Source organism: Lineus longissimus, chromosome 4, assembly GCF_910592395.1.
Source record: "Lineus longissimus chromosome 4, tnLinLong1.2, whole genome shotgun sequence".
In the NCBI taxonomy this organism is placed as follows: domain Eukaryota; kingdom Metazoa; phylum Nemertea; class Pilidiophora; order Heteronemertea; family Lineidae; genus Lineus; species Lineus longissimus.
Genome location: NC_088311.1, coordinates 20782982 through 20805630, shown reverse-complemented (window position 1 = coordinate 20805630; position 22649 = coordinate 20782982). Strand labels below are relative to the sequence as shown.

General features: G+C 40.9%; 1 protein-coding gene across 4 annotated transcripts in view; it reads right to left on the bottom strand.

Annotated features, from left to right (window-relative positions):
* The window catches only part of LOC135487144 (FMRFamide-activated amiloride-sensitive sodium channel-like), a 30243-nt gene that overhangs the window by 5122 nt on the left and 2472 nt on the right, over positions 1–22649 (bottom strand). For 2 of the 4 annotated variants that reach the window (XM_064770571.1, XM_064770573.1), the window contains exon 1: positions 16104–17057. The exons of the other annotated variants lie outside the window; for them this stretch is intronic. In XM_064770571.1, the coding sequence (XP_064626641.1) occupies positions 16104–16864 (761 nt within the window). In that variant the 5' untranslated portion in view covers positions 16865–17057. Of the gene's footprint in view, positions 1–16103; positions 17058–22649 lie in introns of those variants that run through there. 4 annotated transcript variants of the gene reach the window in all.

Below are 22649 nucleotides of genomic sequence, written 5' to 3'. Positions count from 1 at the left end.
TTAGGTCGTTTCATTACCAATTTACGTCGTCTGATACATAAAGTGGTGTTATTGCGTAGTGTAAAGTAAATTGTCAAGAGCTAGTCCGAAAATGTTCCAACATTGACGTTCAATACATGTGTACATGAAGTTGTCTTGAACGGATGTGAAAAGCCTTATTCATAATACGGGATGTCCTCGTGAATACCGGTAACCTATCCTTTCTGTACTATTAAAGTATAGGACCATACATTTCGGAGGTCCACAAAAGGGTACCAGTAAGACTAAGTAATAGGCCCTGGTCCCGCCTTTATTGTGACTTGTCATGAACAATCAGCAAAGCGCCGCTTCCCATACCGCCCTGGATCATTGACTACCCGCTGGTTTGGCTTACAGATCTTTAGCGAAAGACTGTGATGACATGTGCGTACAATAACATTTAAATAACACCATTCATAGAGTATAAATAGCCAATTATAGAACATGCAATATGGCACCCCAAGAGGCCTCTTCAAAGTTGCACCCGATACCAGTATTCACCAGGACGATCTGTATTTCTTTTGCTGCATAATTTCTTTTTACAATATAGAAAAAGTATATATTTGACTTTTGATAAGATACCTTATTGGAACCAGTATACATTGAATACTTTATTATTCACCCTTATAAAGTTCTATCCACCGACGTTCGGAATATTTTCCGACTCATCAATATAATACTACCCCTTTGAGAACTTTGGGTCAACTCCAATAATGACGGCGAAAGTTTAAACTAAATTGGAATCGAAAAACTAGAGGGAGAGGATATTGAAAGCATTCATACTTTCACTAATTGGGGAAATATCCTTCGAGAAATTGCATTAACTTTTTATTAAAAAGTTTTGGAGGACTTTTTTTAGCCCGAAACACATTTGATATTCACCCTACCGACCGTGTAGCATGGAATAACAAAGACGAAGCTTTGTTCAGCAGATAGAAATAAAATTATTTTCATTTATATTTTTTTCGCCTACAGAATTGACTTGGATGTACATGTACATGTATGACTAATTCTAATGGTGCTCTAAACATCATGCTACTGTTATAAGTTTATATGAAATTTCGGTCACTCCGTACATATATTTAATTTATCCATTTAACGAACAATTATAATGGATTATTCACTGGCATAAAACTTCATAATTTTGCAAATTCTAAAAGCAAAGTCGCACGCAGTAACGTGCTGTACATGTTACCGTAGGGATTACGTCTATGGCTGGCGCGAGTGGACAGAATTCAGAATTATGCCACGGCATAAATAGGAATTGTGGTGCACCATAAATCGACCAATCAAAACCTCGGATTTCGTGAATTATGCCGCGGCATAAATAGGAATTGTGGACGGAAGTGTCATTTATGGATGACGGAAGTAAATCAGAATTGTTGTGCACCATAAATCAACCAAACAAAACATTGGATCTCTAACATCCGGCGTCCATAAATAGCACTTCCGGCGTCCATATATCGCACTTCCGGCTTCCATAAATCGCACTTCCGTCCATAAATTCGGCTCTCTGATTGGCTGTCTGCTATTACGAATATAGTCGTGGGTCTAAAACGATTATAGTCGTGGCTTGATTCATTTATGTCGTGGTATAATTCAGATTTAATGGTCACCATAATTCATGAAATGCGGGGTTCTGATTGGCTGTCTACTATTATGAATATAGTCGTGGTATAAATCTGATTTATCCCGACCCTTAATTCAGATATTTGTCCACTCCCGCCAGCCATATACGTCGGGGTGTGTATTGTCGGGTTCTATATGCCCCGGCAGGTCCGATTTTCCCCAGCCCGAGTTCTATATTCCCCCGGTATAAAGAGGGTTCAGGGTTCCCCAAGGTCCGAATGTATCCCGTATCGACTTTGACTATTCAGGGGCAAAATTTTGGCAGGAAGCAACACAGACCATGACAATAACCTCAACCCCTAGCCCTAACCAACTCTTATTATTTCAGCTTCTAACTCTCAACCTCGCCCTCAATCCTGACCCCTATACCCTAATTCAAACCTGAAATAAATTGGCATAACTCACTCGTTAAAACCACAATTCCCAACAGTAGATGCCAGTCAAAATCTAATTGAGGAAATCAGAATTATGTGTGGCCCTGATGCGGGTGAAGTGAATAGTTCCAAGGTCGCTCATTGGTTAATGAGACCGTTGAGGCCTTGATTGGCTTGCAATTGGTCTGTTGGGAAAACTAATTCCAGTGGTTTTGTAAAACTTTATTTTCGCCTAATCATGGCAGATATAAAATGCACACCATTCGGATCAACTCGAATTTGAATGATTGATAAGGTAATCATATTTTGTTGATCATGTCTTCATGGTCATGGCCGAAGTGAATAGAACAAGGTCACTCATGGTTATCTGCAATACCCCTCGGGACACAATTCGTGCAGTTTAAATTTTTGAAATTCTGGTTGATTTAGGAGGCTATATAATGTAACAATTCAGTAACCAGCGAAATATTTCCGTGCCGCCATTACTGTCAATCAGTTCAAAATGCCGATTGGTCAGTTTCAGCATGGATGAAATACTGACCGATTATTACGGTACATCAAGGTTTGAGCAGAGTCTTTCAATAAATAAAGACTCTTGGTTTGAGCGACCTCTTAACTTGGACTACTGTGCAAAAGCTACTTGGTCAAATTCTTCAATATATACATGTAGTTAATTAACCAATAAGCGCACATTTTGGCGTTTTCCTTGTGATGCACACATATTCTCAAGGCTCACCACGTTCGGTGAGTTGGAAGGCCAACCTTGATACACACGATTTTGAGATAACATTCTGAACTCATTCTCCTTGGTTGGGCCTGGTAAAAGCTGATCCGGCAAATGTTGATAAGCTTGGAGGAATCGAATGATTGAACACGTTAGTAAAATTGTCTGCTAATGACTTCAGTAATTTTAAAACGAGTACTCATCCAATAATGACGCGTACTGTTGGTGTGTCCACGGATGTATAAGTGCTCTACACCCGTGGTGTGACTGATATTTCGTTCGACTTTATAATCACATTTGCCAAATTTTGCACGGCAGACATTACCATAACAGTAATTAGAATGTGTGGCGAAACCTTTGAACAAGTGGTATTTTAACATCCATGGCGTCTGAATAGCCCAAAATGTGTATCGTAACACTAAAACAAACTACCACTGCAATGAATTATTCAGCTAATTATTCTGACGGTACACGATATTTCCCATGAGGCTTACGACATGAACTCTATCCGTATAGAAGTTTAATAGGGTAATAAATGAATTTTGAAAGAGAAGATTTAATCAAACAGCAACTTTTATTCCTGTGGTTTTAGTGACCACATTCTGAACCCCAGGTCAACACTCGGCACTAACGACCGAGTTTAGTAACTTGAGCGATGGGAGGAGGATACGACTGACTCTGGATTTTCGAGGATGGACTGTCCAGTACGGCAGCAGATTAGTGCCATAAAGAATAAAATATTATCTCGTTATTACGAGATCTTTTCTCGTTATTACGCGATGTTATCTCGTTATTACGAGATGTTTTCTCGTTATTACGAGATCTTTTCTCGTTATTATAAGATCTTTTCTCGTTATTACGCGATGTTATCTCGTTATTACGAGATCCTTTCTCGTTATTACGAGATGCGAAAGTGCACGCAACATCGAGGATTAAAGCTCAGGATCAAGCGTGGGAAAGGTCCGTACTTTATAGACCCATATACCATCGTCGTAATAACGAGAAAAGATCGCGTAATAACGAGATAACATCTCGTAATAACAAGAAAAGATCGCGTAATAACGAGAAAACATCTCGTAATAACGAGATAACATCGCGTAATAACGAGAAAAGATCTCGTAATAACGAGATAATATTTTATTTTTTATGGCACTAATCTGCTGCCGTAGTCCAGCGCCATGGTCATAATGGAATCTACTGGGGATCGCTTCAGCTGACAGTTGAAGAGCGTCCGGCGACTTGAGATCGGAAAGTCGTGGGCTGGAGGCCAGGGCCCGGTTGTTCATAGCTCCGCTATCTGCTAACAGTGGCTTGGCGGCCGCTAAACCACCGTTATCATTAGCATGCCGCCAAATTGGTGCCGTTAGGCTCAAGTCAGCGGAACCTCAAGGGCCCTGCTATGGGGTACCGCCAAGTTTTAGCGGCACCCCATGGGTTCCACTAAGTTTAGTAGCGATCACTAAAACTTAGCAGTCGCTAAACGAACCAGGCTTTGAACAACTGGGCCCTGGCCAGTGCCACTCTGATCTGTTTACTCTCAACAGGCCTGACCTAAACAAGTATAGAGCAGTACACTCGTAGAAAGAAAGTGCTTGAGCTTCGGAAAAACAAAAAATCTACCGAAGGTTTCAAAAAGGCACAAATGTTTGAAATTTCATTCCATCCAAATCTGAACAAACGTGTAATGCATTCATGCACTACTGACCTAATGCCATACATGTACTAGATAAATGTACACCAATCTTGATATTGCACGCAAATAAATCCACGACGGGGAGCCAAGCGATTTGCAGCTAAGTACAGTACATTCATTATATATAATTTAGTTATCTATCATTAATTTAGTAACATCCATGTATACAGTCTTGGTCAGACACACAAGGGGTTCATTCTCATCAACAGAACGGAGTACAGCTAGTATTCAGAATGTTTTATAGCATTCAGTCCTTTCGCATGATTCTCCGATATGCCAATAACAGGGAGTTTTCGCAAAGCCCACGAAACGCCAGCGCGAACGCCTATCCCATTGTTCGAGCTCCTGATCACGATGTCGAACAATGGGACAGGCGTTCGTGTTGGCGTTTGCGAAAATTCACTATTACTACTCACAGAAGTGCATGTATACCGGTTTAAGAGGAATAAATGTTCCCCTGAATATGTCAGTCCTACTTTATGCATGAAGACGGGTAATGTCTGCCTAGAAATGGCCTACTTTACCATGTAGTCAGACAGATTTGGGTGTCTGGTGATTCTATAGAAACGAGCTCGATTACCATAGAGATTAGAAGCGGGTAAAGCAAATCCCTTGTCCGGACACTGAATCCTACGGACATATTTTCCTTCCACAAACACCCCAGCTTATTTGAAGCGTTTTACTTGCTACATATGCGTTGGTTCTTTTGTAACCTTCTTTTTTGAATGACTTGCGTGGATAATTTGAATGATGGAACATTGAAAAGCGTCAAAAACTTTCATCTTGACCCTCAAGCCTTGGATCCTCTCCGCCGACCGGGACTCCGTTACGGAGCGATTAACTCAGATGGTTCAGAATGCAAAACTTTTGGCTCGCCTTCAATTTCTCCATCATGGATAAGTAGACCACATAATCTCTCGACATCCTAATTTGTTAGTCATTCAGCCAACTTTATCATGAATTGAATACGTGATTAGGAATAAAATTTTTCCAAGAGGTTTGTCAACTGTTTGCTCTGCCTTGAATAATGATATTTCTCCTTTACTCAGAAGTAGACATCGAGTGGAAAAGCGATAAATTCATCCGTATATCAAGTTGGAACACAATCGTAAGTATGGTAACTGTGTGTACAGTTTGCAGCAGAAACACTTGAGAATAATACATGCAGCTTTACTTTGATGATGTCCACCGGTTAGTTCTCACACGGCAGAATTGATATTGTACATGCTATCAATAATGTGGAAGCAGTACGACACAGCGCGTTATCTAGCACTAGGTACTGAGTTTAGTCAAAAGGAGGCGTTTACAAAATATTTCGTTTCCGATGCTACATACACTGTTGCTTCGTCCCAAAATCCATGACTAATAATTTGAGTCATTTTAATGGCGGTTTTTATATTTGCATAGGACAAAATAATCATATGAATTCAAATCAGTAAAGGAAAAAACATATATTTGGCCTTTCAGAAGTTACAATTTCTTGCCTAATTGTACAGCAAAACACACATTTCGTTTTTTAATATCCACGTGGTTTAGAGAAGCATTCGTCTCGGCGCCAGTCTCGGAGTGCAGAAATTGGCGGATTTGTATAGAACCTCATCTAAACGTTTTCCCCTATGATGGACTGAGCAACACCGGCAATGCAAAATGATCACACCTCGGCGCCTTCGATACGGTTGCCGCACTGGTTTGGGAACACGCCATGTGCGCATCATCCTAAAATAGTTTTTATTGGTTTCAGCATCGCTATATTTTCTGAAGCGGCTGAGCTATTTGGTGAGCGGCCGTTGGCCAAGCAGACTAATTGCTGGTTGAAAACTACACGAACTTAATAGTCGGTATATAGCGAGACTCCCATGGGATGGGGCTACGGACACGACGCGGAAGTGGGCAAGCCACAATTAAGGGTCAATTAGCGAGAAAGACAGCCATCGGATGTTTTCACAATCAGGGGAAATTTGGCGTGATCAGCCAGACAGGACGGATGGCGTTCAGTAGACTGGCCTGGTCCGCGGCCCGCCCCCACTGCAACACGTACGTACAGCATAGCGGATCGTACCTACAATGGGTTAGACGTTCAGGTGATTGTTGGACGGAAGAGGGCCAGAGCTGCAGCCAGCGCCATGCACTTACCCATCTGTGGTATGGTGCAATAAGCCTTGACGAGCAATAGAAGATATGTCTTAAAAGAAAAACCTAAAAGCACGCCATGGCCAAAATAGACCCATAAAAATAATCATAACTGGCCAATCTCATTACTTAAGTGGGTGGATTTGCATTATATATACATGCAGATACAGAAAAGTGACAAAATGATCATGCACGTGGTCATTATTACTGACCATTGCTAATGTGTCTATTGAACAACCCTCATTCTCTTAAGCCCTTTGTGGCCAAGGGGACATTTGAAGATATTTGATTGTCTGGTCATGTTTAGCAAGAAATGCATGCCGGGATTTCGAGGTGACGCAGCGGAAACATCAGCGACTGTCACCTCTGAGGTCCCGGGTTCGATTCCCGGTCGATCTTATTTGACTCATGTGATAGATAAGGCGACTATCTTCGTCAGCGTAGTTTTCCCTCTGGCTATCCATTTTATCCTACTTTTAGATGCAAATCACTCAATATCGTTCATAGAGAAAAAACATCGTAGTTAACGCTCCACTTGATATCTTGTTTTTCAAGGTAGCATGATTTGCATCGTTGGCGTTTCGGAAGCTTTTGTAAAAACACGGTATCATAGTGGAGTTAAGAGGCAGCATTCATCTGAGTATACACTCTAAAAACTAGGGGTGCCAAAAGGGCCTATGGAAATATTTAGGGTGTTGTACGGAACTGAGCGCCCGAGGAAAGGTGCTATTGACAAATTGGGGTGCTATGAACAAAATTGGGGAGCTGTGGCCAAAGGTGGGGTGCTGTATGGTGTTATAGGGTGATATACCATTAGCGTAGCGCTGTAGATCTTGTTTGAACAGCACTTTCTGCCTCATAAAACATTCTGTTTATCGACTCCACTCGCAGCTAACAAACGTATGTATGTATGTCAAGAGTACTTGAAATTGCAAATGATGACTTGGTGATTAATGTTTGGTTTCGTCAGGAAGCGTTCATCAATAGTAGGCTTCATCCATGGATGTATTTCATTGTACGTAAACTGCGATACGATAAGTTTGTCGCAAATCGTTTCGTGGCTAAAATATCCAAGAATCTCTGTCACATGTAGCTCCATATTCTGGCAGTTTTCCAGTCGCTTCAATCAATTCCTTTTCTAAGATTCCTTTCAATCAATCAGTGTAAATGATATACTAACATGTCTAACTTAGTTCAATATCGACTCACATCAACACCGAGAAAGATCCCGGTAGAAGATGGCCATTGAGAGAGTGCCATTGCTCTCAGAATAACATGTATAAGAAGGTACGCCCCTTAGATTTTGCCCGCTACGCTACGTCCGCCGCGCTTCCCATTGAATCACCACAGCCCCACATTGGCGGCCTTCAGGATGACGGCAACAGTACAAGTTTATACTTCTAGGTTTGAACCGCTTGACTATGATTGCAATATCATGTCGAAATTAAACGCTAAGTGACAAATATATGGATTGGTCATTCCTAAGATGGCAGCTGAGTGGACTTGACTATGAAACCGAAATCATCTAACTAAATAATTTGGGTCTTTGACACCAACCATGTTGCTGACGCCATCACCGTATTTTGCGATGCGCTGTCTGCTTTTTCGCTATTTTAACATGTCCAAGAAAGCCCTCATTTGAAGCCAACCTCAAAGTGTAACAATTCCAACGCCAATAAAGGTGTTTCCAATTGCTGAAATGGTGTAATATTTTGTTATATTTGCATTGCATAGCAACACGACGAATCAAAGCAATGATGAAGCAAATCAGGGAAGATTCGGGGTAATATTCAGACTGACAGAGCACGATATATTTTTTCTCTCCCTCCCGGCATGACCAAAAAGCTTCGAGCGACTACACGAGCCAGGGAATGCAGCGGTATGCACCCCATATCATTTTAATAACAGCGGTACTTACCCAAAATGAAATAACAAAAGTAAAGTTGCCTTTAACTCTCAATATCATGTTCGAGTGAACGACCCAGCCATACTTTAGTAGAATAGTGTACATTGCGTATTTTCGGAGTAATTCAGTCAAGTCTTCCTTCATTGTAAACTTTGTTACAATCGTCTTGACCGAATTTGACGGAGAGTGGGCGAATTCCTTTTGGACACTGAGACACCCACACACATGAAATAAGATATTTCCGAGCTGCCGAGCAGAAATGCAAATAGTGGTGTCTACTTTCGAACATAATAAAACTAACTTCGTGATGTATATCTTGTCCTCCAGAAACCATTTATTACCTCTCCATATACCATCAGCGAAGCTCTCAACATTGCCTTATGAGAGAGTGAAGCAGTTTTGCTGCTTCAGAAATGCTTATCACCATAACTCATTGAAGTACAGAAATATCATGAGGTGACATTCGTTAAGGTATCTTTATTTAAATAGTAACATACATGTATTAACATGACGTAACAGTATTAAGAAAATTTCATGTCTTTTTTTATCAATCTACTTCATATTGGCACTCGGAATTTTTACTGGTAATTTCGACCAAGACCTCGAAAGGCGCCAATGGAAAAAATATGGGAATCAATCTAGTACAAGTCACAGATACAGGTATGTAGAACACCGCCCGATAACGAACAGGGTTTCTAAGATGACAACCTAGCCAAAGATGCCTTTTTCATGTTTGTTTGTACCGAATGACTCATCTTGCTGGTAAGACCTTGAGTTTCCCATGTTTCCGTCCATCCATTTCGTCGTGTACAGGACAACCGAGCCAAAGTGGCCTTTGTCATATGTTTGTATCTAATGAAGACAATTATTCCGGCACAACCTTGAGTTTCCCATATTTCCATCTCGCCGTGTACTGGTTTCTACGGCTTACACTTCCCATACCCCATTGGGTAATCCAGGTTTATAAAACATTCATGGGCAATTTCCTTTCCTCGGTAACTCAAGGAGAATAAAAAAAAAACCCCAATACAGTTTTATCGACCATTCTACGTGATGTTTATTCATTAAGAAACCTCCGCGACGGCCTCAAAATGACATATAAGAGTCGACGGGAGAGACATTAAGAACCACTTTCCTCGCAAGGAAATTTGGCTTCGTGGCAACCTCGACGAAGTTTCGCTGGTCGCCGGGGCGGCAATAGACGTTTTAGTGGAATAAGTGAAATACGAGCACATATTCCTGAAGTTTCTAATGCATAATATAACCGTTGTTACTGTTAATTGATTGTTTTACTAAACAAATTAACAGATAAAGAGATAGAACGACAGCCGGATAGATAGATAGACAATGTTTTAGCGAGACGGCGGGTAAAGAATTTAAAAACTACATTCAGATGAACGAGGTTCGCTTAAGATAAGCCTGAACCAAAACTCTTGAGAACAACAGCATGATAAATAAATCCACTCGAACGCAACCATATACACTGGATACTTTAAAATCACATATAATCATTTACAAACTTTGTACCATAGTTCCCTGTTCACATGTTATGCCGAAAACAAGATGTTTAGATATAAGGCGGCGACCTTCCAGAAGGCCGAATGAAACATGTACATGCAGCAACCGCCGCCCGTAAGAAAAAAAATTACCTCAACTAACGCTTGTTCATCATGTAGTGTTTCATTATTTATTGGCGGATCTTTGCGTCCCTTTGAGGGCTATCCATTCCATTCACACACGGCTGTCATTTCTGGTGCGCAGAGTATATCTACTCAAGGAGAGGAGCAATGTGTTCAGAATAGACTCTATGTAGTTAACCATCGGTGGAAGTTTTGTTAATGCCATCATTGCATACATCCGAATATCGTTAGTTTCTTTTGGGAAATCACTTTGTTATAACAGCATGCACACCCCCAAGCTTCCGCACATTACAAAGATGTACTTGACTAATCTCTCGCAGCGGTCCCGCTTACGTGACAACCCATCACAATCGTTGCGGTTCGATTAGGCCTAATTATCACATTGTTAACAGCAATCTAATGTACAATTTCTTAAGCATGAACTTTTTAACATTTAGTTTCGATAATATAGGTCGATATTGATCAAAAAGCCTCCATCAAAATGATTTTATGAAAACCCTCCATCAAAAACGTCTTTAAGATCCATTTTCGAGTATCCCAACGCGCGTGAAGTAATGGCGGTAATAGAAGCTCTTGCACATGTACACTATTCACTGCACTAGCCACAGTACAGTGGTATTGCACTCTAAACGACAGTGGGCAACAAGGGTAAAAAAGATGCGTCTGATGATGTCATACTGACTTTATTATTCAAAAGCGTTTGAAGATCAACATCAGCTATACATGCCATGCTCGAAAACGGGAATCATAAAAATCGAGCGGTCGTATCTATCACGTCCGCTGCCATGCCAGGACCCCATCCCCCCCCCCCCCCAACATGCACTATAAACTTCGTATGGACGTCATTCTTCTGTTTTGCTGTACACCGCCATTGAGGACTTACATTTTTATCCATTTATTATCCTGTAGCTAAACTCGTAATTTCGTTGTCCTTATCTGCGTCTAGAAGAGATTACATGATATTGTTATTTCGTTCCCTTTTGATGTGATAATAGGATATTAATGTTGAGTAATCGCTGTCAAGAGAGCAAAGTGCTGAATCGGAATGATTCGGCTGGATCTCATCTCCAAGAACATCTAGATGGGAAGGGGAGAAGAAGTGGGAAACGATTCAGAGGGTAATCGCCGGAGAACCATTCGGAAGGACTTGAAAATGTCCGAGAGGTTTAAAATCCGCCTTTATTTAGTTTTATAGTCGATTGAAGTCTGTTCTGGTGTGGCAGTATGCAACAGGCGAGATTTCAGTTTAATTTGGAAAGCAACAATGTTCGTGGTGGGTTTAGGATGGATAACGCCCATAAGTCTAGCGATAAGCATTTGTGGTTTAAATAATCATTTTGGAGTTACGGTAGGTCCAAGCAGGTTTCTCATTAATTCAAAGCGGCACCCAGGGGTGCGATAACCACATGGAAATCTCTTCCTCACAACAAACAGATTATGCCATGAATACTGGCCGAGGCAGTACACTCTACGTGGCTTTCCAAGTCCAGTATATTACCGCCGGCTGCGGAGAACGCTTTCAGGTAGTCACACTCTGGCAATGAAATCAGAAACTGGTTGTGAGTCAAGATTAGTAAACTCTCCTGATCGCACTTACATGTCCATCTTCAAAGAAAATATGTCAGGGAAGTACAATCTGGTGAAGACTGGCCTCCTCAACCCTGGTTGGCAACGAGTCCAGGCGAGAAAATCCTAAATCAAACCGGGTAGTCTGGGATCGTCAGCCGGAAATGGCAACCAGACTAGGAGACGGAAATTCCAAAAGAAGATATGCTATAGAACTATCTACCGTCTAAGAACAGGCCACTGTGGCCGACACTGGCAGCTGAAACGAATAGATGTATTGTGACACAGCAGAATGCCAATGCCAGACACCAGTCCACATGCTACAAGACTGTCCCCTGCACCAGGACTTGCGACAGAAATTCTGGCCCGCAGATAGCAATCTCGAAGGGAAAACTATGGGGAACACAGCACGACCTCGAAAAGACAAGTCGCCATTTCCGCCACAGGACTGAAGTTAAAGCTCAGGCAGGTTGAACGCAGAAGAAGAAGACGAAGAAGAAGGAGGAGGAAGTACAATGTACACGGGTAAACTCAATCAAGATGATGTAGGTGAAACTATAGCGACTCCATTTTTCCAATCTTGAGAACACTAGAACTCTTTCAAACACCAAAAAAATTACAATTGAGATATTGTTCGTGGGCCTTGCAGACCAAAAGTGACAATGTCCTCCAAATAATACTTTACCATTTTGCGCATTTTGAGTTCTGGTGTTTCTCAGATTCATGGCGAAATGGCTTCTCACTGCAGTTTTACCTGAACGTCATCATGATGTCCACCACTCACCAGAACAGTGTGCATGGTATGAGTGAAGGTCAATATTGAGTCACGGACTTTTATACAAGTCCGTGATTGAGCTAATCCCGAGACAAACAGGGATTATTCGCTTGAAAGAGTAATTTAGCGGGCGCAGTGGTGTCAGTGGTGTTTGGAGTGAAGGACTTTAAGTGGGCTAGTGTAAGTGTAACATCACATGGAAAGATGAAAGTAAAACCAAAGCGGATGAATTGGACAATCTCCTGGGACAGTATAATATGTGCTTTGAGGTACAATTGCATCAAAATGGGATTCCTTGCTGTCGCAACACTACACACCGCGAAGAAACCAAATGTGGAGACCAGCCTTGAACACGTGAATTCATTTTTGCATTGAAGGCTCGATGTCGAAGTTCACTTATCAATAAAGACGTGCAAAAGAATATAATGAAGACTAACTAGATATAAATAAAAGATAAGGAGAAAAGAAAATGTGCCGTTTGGGATTTCATCCACAGTTTATATTACCATTAGGCGAAGTAAAACAAGGTAATATAAATTCTGTTCGCAGTTTTTAGGCTATGAATCTGTCAGCTATATCCTTGAAGGTGATAAGACCAGACGCACGGCTGACATCCTAGATATGAGACGACAGAAGTCAGATAATGTACTTGAAGTTAAAAAAGTATTTTTATTCAAAAAGTAGCAAGTTTACTTTTTTAGACCTTGCACCTTAAAAAACAGTCTTTATTTTAGGTACAGGTATATCTAAAATTGACTTTAGATCAGGACAATTGCAACTATAAAGCAGAATTTACTCACACAAATTTAACAGAAGTACAAGCGACAGTAGCCCAGCTTCCTTATTTAGAGGTTGGGCAAATGATACAATTTTCATTTATGATCGTTAACAAAAGACAGCAATAATTTTTCGCCACAAGGGATACTACAAACGAATCCTCCAACGGAAGTTGAACATCCAAGCTGAGAGTTCTGCAACCTTTGATTATGTCAACGCCGTATTTATAATATTACAACAGGAAGATAAGAAAGAAATCATTTTCCCTTGGTGACGGTACGTTTTCTCTTGTGCCGGCACGGCAGTGGCGTGTGTCATTTTCATGGCAACGGCTACCAAAGTTAACGGACGGACCATCGGCGTAGGCAACTGCATTAATCATAATCGCCTTTTCAGCTGTCGTCGTATATATCATCATAACTACACCAAGGGGAGTTCGTATCAAGGACGAAATCTGCGGAGATGCTATATCTTTCCCGAAGCTCAGTTGGCAATTTGATAGGACGCGAACCCGTCTTCATTATCCAGTCAGTGATGAATTTCCCGCAAGACACGTTTTTGTGTGATTCCGTTCCTGAGTGTTCACCCTCTTAAGTCCGCCGCTGAAAGATAGATTGACACGTCTTTCTCTCTTTCTTCCATTTAAAAGGCCATGGTGTCTCTTGATGTCTATTGCACGAAAACACTGAAATATTTGGAGCAACAAAAACGTTACACCGGTTGAGGGAAAAATGTAGTTAATTTATATTTTTTACCCTATAGCCATGTTTAATCATGCTGGTAGCGTTTCATATAATGGACAACCAAGAAAAAATGATTAACATGCAGACAATGCAGCGCTCTAATCAACGTGTGTGCAGCTTATCTCCAGAAATGACAATTTTTCGTTAGTCATTGACTTCATTAATCGTTGACGTGTTGCTTTCCCGGCACCATTCCCCAAAGCCATCCTTAATCAGATGCCTTATATGTTTATCATCTTTTCAATTTTTGTCCAATTCTGGTAATATATAGATAGTACATGAGCCCTATAGTAGTAATAAAACTGATGAAGAGCTTTTTTCAGTGTTGGCCATCCTCCAAACAGCTATCCTGCAAAACCACTCCACGCACGGGCATTACATGGCAAATACTTAAAAAAGCACACTATGCAGAGCCGGGCCCCCTGTCTGCGCAGCTAGGCTAAATAGCATTCCACGAAGATGACGTCACTGCAGCTGCTGCCCTCTATTTCCCCATCGCTGAATTACAGGCAATGTCGGACAAACATGCGGTTTCGTAATGGATTCAGGCTTTCTAACTAGGGCAGTTAGATTCAATCTGGCACATGTCCGAGTGTTGGAAATACTACATAATTGTTCTGAATACTTCTCTCTCTGACTCTATGGTATCATTCATGCTAAAAACAATGCAGGATCAAAGATAATTGACTTTGAAATAAGCTCAAATGCGTAGAAATAAGTGTCGATGTCCGACTGTCACGTGACTAAAACGTCATCAATATCTTATGCAAATGCCCTTGTGAGCTATAAATAGTAACTTCGCGGAATGCTATTGCGGACGGCTTGAATTCTTATGCTCGGTTTTGGCGAAATACTTTCCAGCTTAATCTGTATTTAGTATATATTTTAACAAAAAAGGACAAGGGGCAATACGTCACTCCATTATTCCTAATTTCCGATGTACATGTAGATCAAGTGTCGTGTCTTGTAATCAAAACTACGAGGTCATGCTATAAAGGCTCCAGACCAAGGAACATCATCGGCGTCTGGCATTCCGTATGACCATTTGTTTGCATACATTGTACTATGTCTGACAGTCATATAACGCCGGTGATGATCCATCGTTCTGTCCAAATCTATTACAAATTGTCGAAGGAATGGAGATGATTAACTCAAGTGATATGTCGCCGAAACAGGAAATTTCGCCAGTAGCTGTTTCTGGCCCATTTGGAGCAGTTCGATGCGCGGGCTATTCGGCGAAATAAGCGAGGAGAAACAGAGGGGGAGTTTAATATAAAACGTTCTGAATTTAAAGTACATGTTTAATACTACTTTGATAATGTTTGGGTTACGGGATTCTGGGGGTCTTGAAAGCCATAGGGTAGGTCTAGTACTATAGGCCCATGACCTCATCAAGTGATGCACTGCGGCGACCAACGCTCGAACGCATAACCCAATTGGCGTGTCGGGTGAGTCGCTCTTAACGACTGCGTGACCTAACTGAATGTTTCTTAAGTTCTTAAGGTGTGCGAATCCAATGTCCAAAAGTCATATCTGATTATGAGATTCTGACTATCGATATGCATCTTTAATCGTATTTTCGCTCATTCGGCGTATTCGATCATGAAAAGCGGTTTATTTTTATGTCGTAAATGAATAGAAGTATATTTACACTAGTGTATGTGTGAAAATGCTAGCGTGCAGTGTGTTTAACATGTGATACCGAAGTGAAACATACAACTTACTGATTTGGCACACCAATAATACACTGAGAGCGCCAATGAATAGCATTCAGATATTGGGTGTTTTGTAATGCTCGCACTGGAGCTCAATGATCTCACTGGATTCTGCGCGAGTTAGGAGGCCAGTTCCCTTATCTGTGTTCCAACCTGTTTCACTCGTTTCTCGATTTGGGTACCAGTATTAAATCTGCAGCAAGAGCATGTTTGTTGATGTTGTGCTTAGTACACAAGTGATTGATACTATTGCTTAATGGCGATCTGCTCCCTGCAAGGACTAACCGCCAACCCAATTGGTGATCACAAAAGAAGTTGAGAAAAGGAGGCTAGTTATAGGCTGGTGCGAGGAGAGATTACATTTAATGCCAAGCAACATTTCATCAAGAAATGAATGGAAGACTGCGATTTACCTTTCTATATCGGGATAAGTCTTCGGTTCGTGTATCACCATTTTCATTCCATGCATCTGTGAGTTGATATCATTGGCGTAGAGAGGAGAGTAATTCAGTACAATGTAATCGTCCAGAAAGATGGTTAATTCCAATTCGACAACTTTCCCGCGTCCCTCATGCTCGACGGTATAGCAATTCAGGTACTGGGGATCCACAAACAATCTCAGGTGATCACTACAATCTTGAAGGCGCACTGAGTCGTTGATTAATATCTTGGCCTGACATCGTTCGACAAATGTTTTTGCATCGTGTCCGAGTTTTATAATTGACTCCCTCTCCTGGTTTTCGAAATAGCCGACATTTGTTGAAAGAACATTCGCAAAGTATGCAGCTAGGCTTTTATCCGCCACAAAGTCCGGCATGATCGCCATTATATTGAGAAATTCATCTATGGTAATCATGTCAAGTTTCGCTGAGAGTTTCTTCGCTTCTGGCCGGAATGGTTGAAGATTGCATAAAGTTAAACTGGGAAAAGGGACTGAGTCTTTTGTGATAATAGTCTGTTCTTTGATAGTAACGTATTTGAAATAGTTTTGAATCAACGTTATAACTTGAAATAGTGAAACGGACAAAAACGATAACACAGTCACTGCCCATAATACCGAAAGAAATGAATTCCTCGCCTTAAGTATCCTTCCAACTCCTCGTAGAGAACTTAGCACTAAGAATTTTCTGAAGGTCTGCCGGAGAGTGGTCGGGCGAGCTGCGATGTCCGCCATGGTTGGTGCGGGTCAGCGGTTCAGCGTCACAGCAGCCGTCCTCTAACCCTGCAGTCACCGGAATAATACTAAAAGCCTCGTTCCATTAACGTGGCATTATCCCTATCCTACAAGTGCATAATTACTTTACGTCCATTAAACGTAAAATTGGGCATAACGAGTTATTAGTTTGTATTGTTTATGTAGGCATCCCTTTATTATTGTCACGGGTGCTATTTGTTTCATTTTTAGGAGGCGTCATTGAATGCGGAAGCGCATGTTCCGACAGTGGGCAGCTATGTTTTGAATCGGAACGCACAGCTTTTTACGTTTTTCGGTCCCAGGAGAGACGGTTTAAAGCTCATGCCTGAAATGACCGGTCATTTCATTTAATGCAAGTACGGCTATAATCAATGGTTGGGTTGCATTCCCACGCGACAGAGACTGGTAAATCCTGTTGAATAATATGACTAAGCACTCTGACTTTGCGGCCAGAAATGATCCTATACTCGGCGTGCAATATTGTTAATCGCCAATTACGCTTTTATCGGGAGGCTTATGATGCTCGTTCATTAACCATTGTTGCGCCACAACAAAAACAAATTAGCCAACTCAAATGGCGCTCCGTCAATGATTGATATTAATTAGGTTTCCCCACATCAAAATCGATGTTTTGCAATATTATTTCAAACACTCGGTAAAGCCCCTAAAGTCGTCCAATTACAATTATCCGTATCATCATCATTTATGAATTCGCCGCCAGTCCGAATGTCGTTAACGCAAAATTGGTGGCCATATCTCTCTACACTAATGGGCGACAGATTTTTCACTGCACGCTTTAGTGTGTAATGACCACATTTTGCTAAGTATTGCTTCATTCTCTCAACTGATATAAAAGTTGTGCGATAATCGAACACAAAAAATAGAAAGTACCATGGCCACTGCTTAGTCACTGTCTTGACGTTAATAATAAATCGTTTTATTCTACTAGCTTCGACTGAAAAAGCAAACGCCAAGAGGATTATGTTATTGATACGCCATGTTAGTATTATCATCTTTTTGAAAAGCAGCGCCCAGATATTGACGTGAGCGTAGGCCTATACGTGTTATAGCCCCTAACTATTAAGTATACTCTTAACGCTCTTCCGTATAACCTAAACCTAGCAAGTTTGATATTGAACAGAATCTTTTGGTTTGCAAATTTCGGTCAGTCTTTTGCTGGCAACATGTCGATTTCCCTGAATAGATGAGTCTCCATAATACAATCACCCTCGACAACTTTCCACTTGTTATTATTTCGATCTTGAAATAGACTGTAATACCGCAGGCAATATTGCTTATCATATTCATTTATCTCATACGGCAAATCCAAGTCCCAGGATGCCCACTTTCGTTCGTGGCAATATTAGCTTCCTTTGTCGCTGAATGCAATAACCAACCAGGCATATGAACACGAATTAGTCCCTCATGTCTATGCGTGGAGTGTGTCAGCTATTAGTTACATTGGTTTTCATAACAGAAAATCCAACCTGATCCCACAGAAAAGCAAAAATGCAAAGCCGCGACATCGTCACTTTCATTTAATTTCACTTCAAAGTTTTATTGAGCATCAACTTTTCTTTCTGATATTATTACATTTTACAACGATTTATCAGCCTCACTTGCCAAATCAATCGATGTGGCACCCGTTTCTGTTTATGTTCTGTAATATAAAGAATTAAGAATAAAGATTACTCTTTATTGATTCTTGGCAAAATCATTATGAACATTAAAACATTGTAATTGACTTCACCACATTTAACCATATTATAAACATCACACAGCCAACCATTTGCGATGTACATAGTATATGTCTATAATCTCAGTCGTATTTAAGAAATTTATAGGATCCTAAGAAAATCTCATGCTGGCATATGAGTTTGTCCCTACTATGTGGTCCTGCAATATACCTCTATTGAAATAGTGATTTGTTCTTTTTGAAAACTTATCTCGAGAACGGCCAACAAAACGTAGATTTCAGACACGTTCAATCCAAAAATAATGGCCGGTCTTTTGCGGTGATTGATTCTTTGTTGGATTAAACGAAATTTACGAGTTTCAAGGTGAATTACTCTTAATCAAGAGTTTTGCCCAACCATGTGGTCCTGCAAAAAACCTTTATTAAAATACTCGATAGGTTTTATAAACTTCTTTTTTGAAAATTGATCTTGAGATACCAAAACTTAAACTCGAGATACTTTCAATAAAAAATTGAATCCAACTATTTTTTATGATGTTAATTCACTGGAAACTGACCGCTTAACACGCAGCTCAAAAACACACTAAGAAGCCAACGTGACTTTAAATTACATGTCTTCACTTATAATATTTGGGGATTTGAAGTTGAAGAATTTGATTAAAAACAGCACTGCACTTTTACATCTTTACTCTCTGCTCTTGGGAGAAGCAAGAATGATATTCATTATAAGTGGATCGGAGCTTCAATCCACAATGTGTTTGTCAATGAGAAGAAAGCAATACACCGCGGCAAACAATGACTGATGAGGGGAGAAACGGACACTCCAATATGTTACAACGGCATCGGCCACAGAAAGTATGCAGTCTTTGCAGAATTTTGAATGAGGTGTCTTCGCAGAATTTTATACCCATTGAAAGTCATAAAATAGCGGCAACATTTTGTTCAGCACAGCCTGAACACTTAAAATTAAATAGTAAAATAACTATTCAATAGTAATGTTTTACTACTCTCTAGTAGTTGCTATTGCACCGACTGTAAAATTAGTTGTTTTAACTATCAAAATAGTAATTCTTAACCATTTTAATGGTAGTTTTGCCTATTTTTCGTAGTTGGAACAACTAATTAATGGTTAGGTTTTACTAATTTCACAGTTGGTGCAATAGGAACTACCAAATTAGCTGTTTTTACTTATAAATTAAATGTATGGAAACCAATATCTGACATGGATAGTAAGAAGAAAAAACACACAGGTTGGGACAAAGAAAATCGCAATCCCTGTAAAACAAGCGCAAAAAAACCAGGCACGGTAAATCTAGGCTCTGGGAGAGGTTTAACGGACCCATGCGGCGATATATCATTTCCCTGACAGGTTTGACGACGTGGCAATCTGATATTGCCCATAACAGTGTGATAACAGTCGCTTTTTCTGGTCAGCCAACATTTTATTAGCTCGATTTCAGCATAAAAGGCAGATTTGCATTTTTCTATATTTCTACATGGATGTGATAAATAGATTATTATCACGGACAGGGACTTCTATAAGAATAGGATACTTTGAGGCTCATGGTACACATGTAGATAAAGCCCTCCGCAAAGGAGCAAATTACGTACATGTAGCTGCGACCTACGACCATGATTGTACTAAAAGAAACAAGCATCGCTCATTTAGTGCGGCGGCCATTCCAGGCCTGTCACAAGAATCGGTGCTGGGACCTGCGTTCAGTATCAAACCGAGCGATTACCGGTTAAACCCACAGACGTGTGCCATTTTTGTCGCACATAGCCGCGATTAAAAGGCGCGGCGGTTCATCGTGAAAGCTTTCCGTAGGAGCCACGTTTGCATGTTCCTATTTCAATTACAACATCACTCAACGTGATTGCCCTTCTTTTTGGCACGTTTGCTAGTAAAAGATTTGGTCAATGAATTCTCATAGGAGACCTAGGCAAGAAGTTCATCAAGAGATAATTATTTGGGCCGTGTTTAGCGGATGTACTGCGGAAATTAGGGTTGACTGCAACACGAGCAATGTAAGCTAACTGTCAAGGACAAGGTCATAGCATCGTCCAGTGGCGGGCATTCTATTCACGTTGCCTAGACTAATCTACTGGTATGGACGGCATATGTGAGACGTAATAGCATAGTTATTCTTATAGTGAAGCGACATGTACGATTTAGAAGACCATAGACTGGTGTAACATAACATGTGGTTGCTTCCAGTATTACAGTGTTTCCGTACAATAGACAACTGGAGAAACCATTGGGCAAACACAGAACAACGTTCAAATCTATCTTTCAGCGTTCTCAAACAATAAAGGGGAACCACTCGGAAAGATTACATCGGGTTTATCTCTGTAGATGAGTAAATTTATACTAGGACCCAAGTCATTCAAGCTCGAATCCTATGTTTTGTACCACATTGTAGACTTCGCCAGGACAACGAAGCTTCGTATCCAAGTGGTTAACGCACACGGCGTGCAATCACGTACAGTCTCCAGGTTCGATTGAGAAGAGAACCCCATATCTTGATAAAGCGGCGTTATTATTGAATTCTGGATCGTCACATGTAGTGCTCTGTCAATGGGTAGCTGGGTGCATTTGTCACTATACGGGAAGTGGCTAAATATTTCACGCGTGCAGGTAACTGGTGGATGTGGACACTTTCCTTAAAATATGGATGAGAAAGTGATTACTAATACTTGACTAGTATTCAGTGACTGTTGCTGGATAACGTACGTGATCGTATCGAACGCAACACACCACGTAGGGCATACTAATAGTGTTGTAGGCGACGACACCCAAACCTCATCGGATTTGGCCAGCGCTATCTTATACGCTTAGCGACGTGTTTAAAGAGCGAAACAAAATCATGGCGTCGAGACGGCCAACGAGGGACCGTAAGGCAGGCGCTCAGCGTTTTGACGGCTGTTGCCTCCTATACTAGTGCATTCGCCGTTTGGTTAACAAAATACAGAAGTTCCGAAGCTGAAGACTGCTAGTTCTACCTCGCCACAAACAGCAAAGCGTACTCGCGAAGTACATGTAGTATGTTCATGATTGTCTACTAAGTATTTGTTGAAAAAATGAATTCGAAGCTATGCACAGTTTTGGAGCAGCATTGGCAAGAGATTTCCTCACTGTTTCGTCTGAATCCCGCATGAAACAGCAAATTAATTACACCGTACACCGTACACCGTACACCGTTCATTCACATACAGTATATTTACTTGTGGTTCAACTATTCTATTTCCTTATTCTCCCATCACGCGACGCCGCAGTCAGTCATCATGCATTAATGCATTCTAGTGTTGTCTATACTGTTTGTGTAGCGCTTGCGTACGTGTCAATTTTCCCGGTCGCTGCATGTAAATGTATTGCCCGTGTGCACTGGGATTTTCATATGAGAAGACTACAAGTTAGGTTAACTGTTTCTATCATCGCTACTCTTCCAAAAACGGCAATATTTTTCTGGTGCATTTCATGAAAACGACCACCATTAATACTCTGAGGCTGAGCCACATCTGGATGAGCCCCGGATGTTGAGTCGATGGTACGTCCTATGAATAAAGACGACTATGGTAATGCAATATTGTGTCCAAGTGATCATCTCTGACAATGGTCAGATCATAATGTGTTGCCATGCTTTGAATTACACACAAACGGCAGCCATAAACTATGTGCTTTTGAGCGAGGTCCACGCAAAATAACACAGTGCATCATGAAGAAATGTCATCTTATGGAAATCGCCAATGATATTCTTGTATTCGTATGCATGTACAGATGAGGTTATGCGTTTATTACTGCGATACAAAAGCGCGTTTTCCGGCAGTGTGTAAAGTTTCACTAAAAGCGATTTGACGCGATTTACAATGCATGCGACTTTTGCAGTGTATTGGTGCAGTGCGGCAGAAAATAACGAAAACACTACGCATGCGTTGTCACACAGCCGCATTCACCCGATTGTCTGCTCATGTGTTTTTTTATCTCGCCAATACCCTGAAGGCAATTCAAATAAATTTCACTCGGTACGCGATTTTTGTATTGCCTGGGTGTAGTGCAGCGTGAAATTA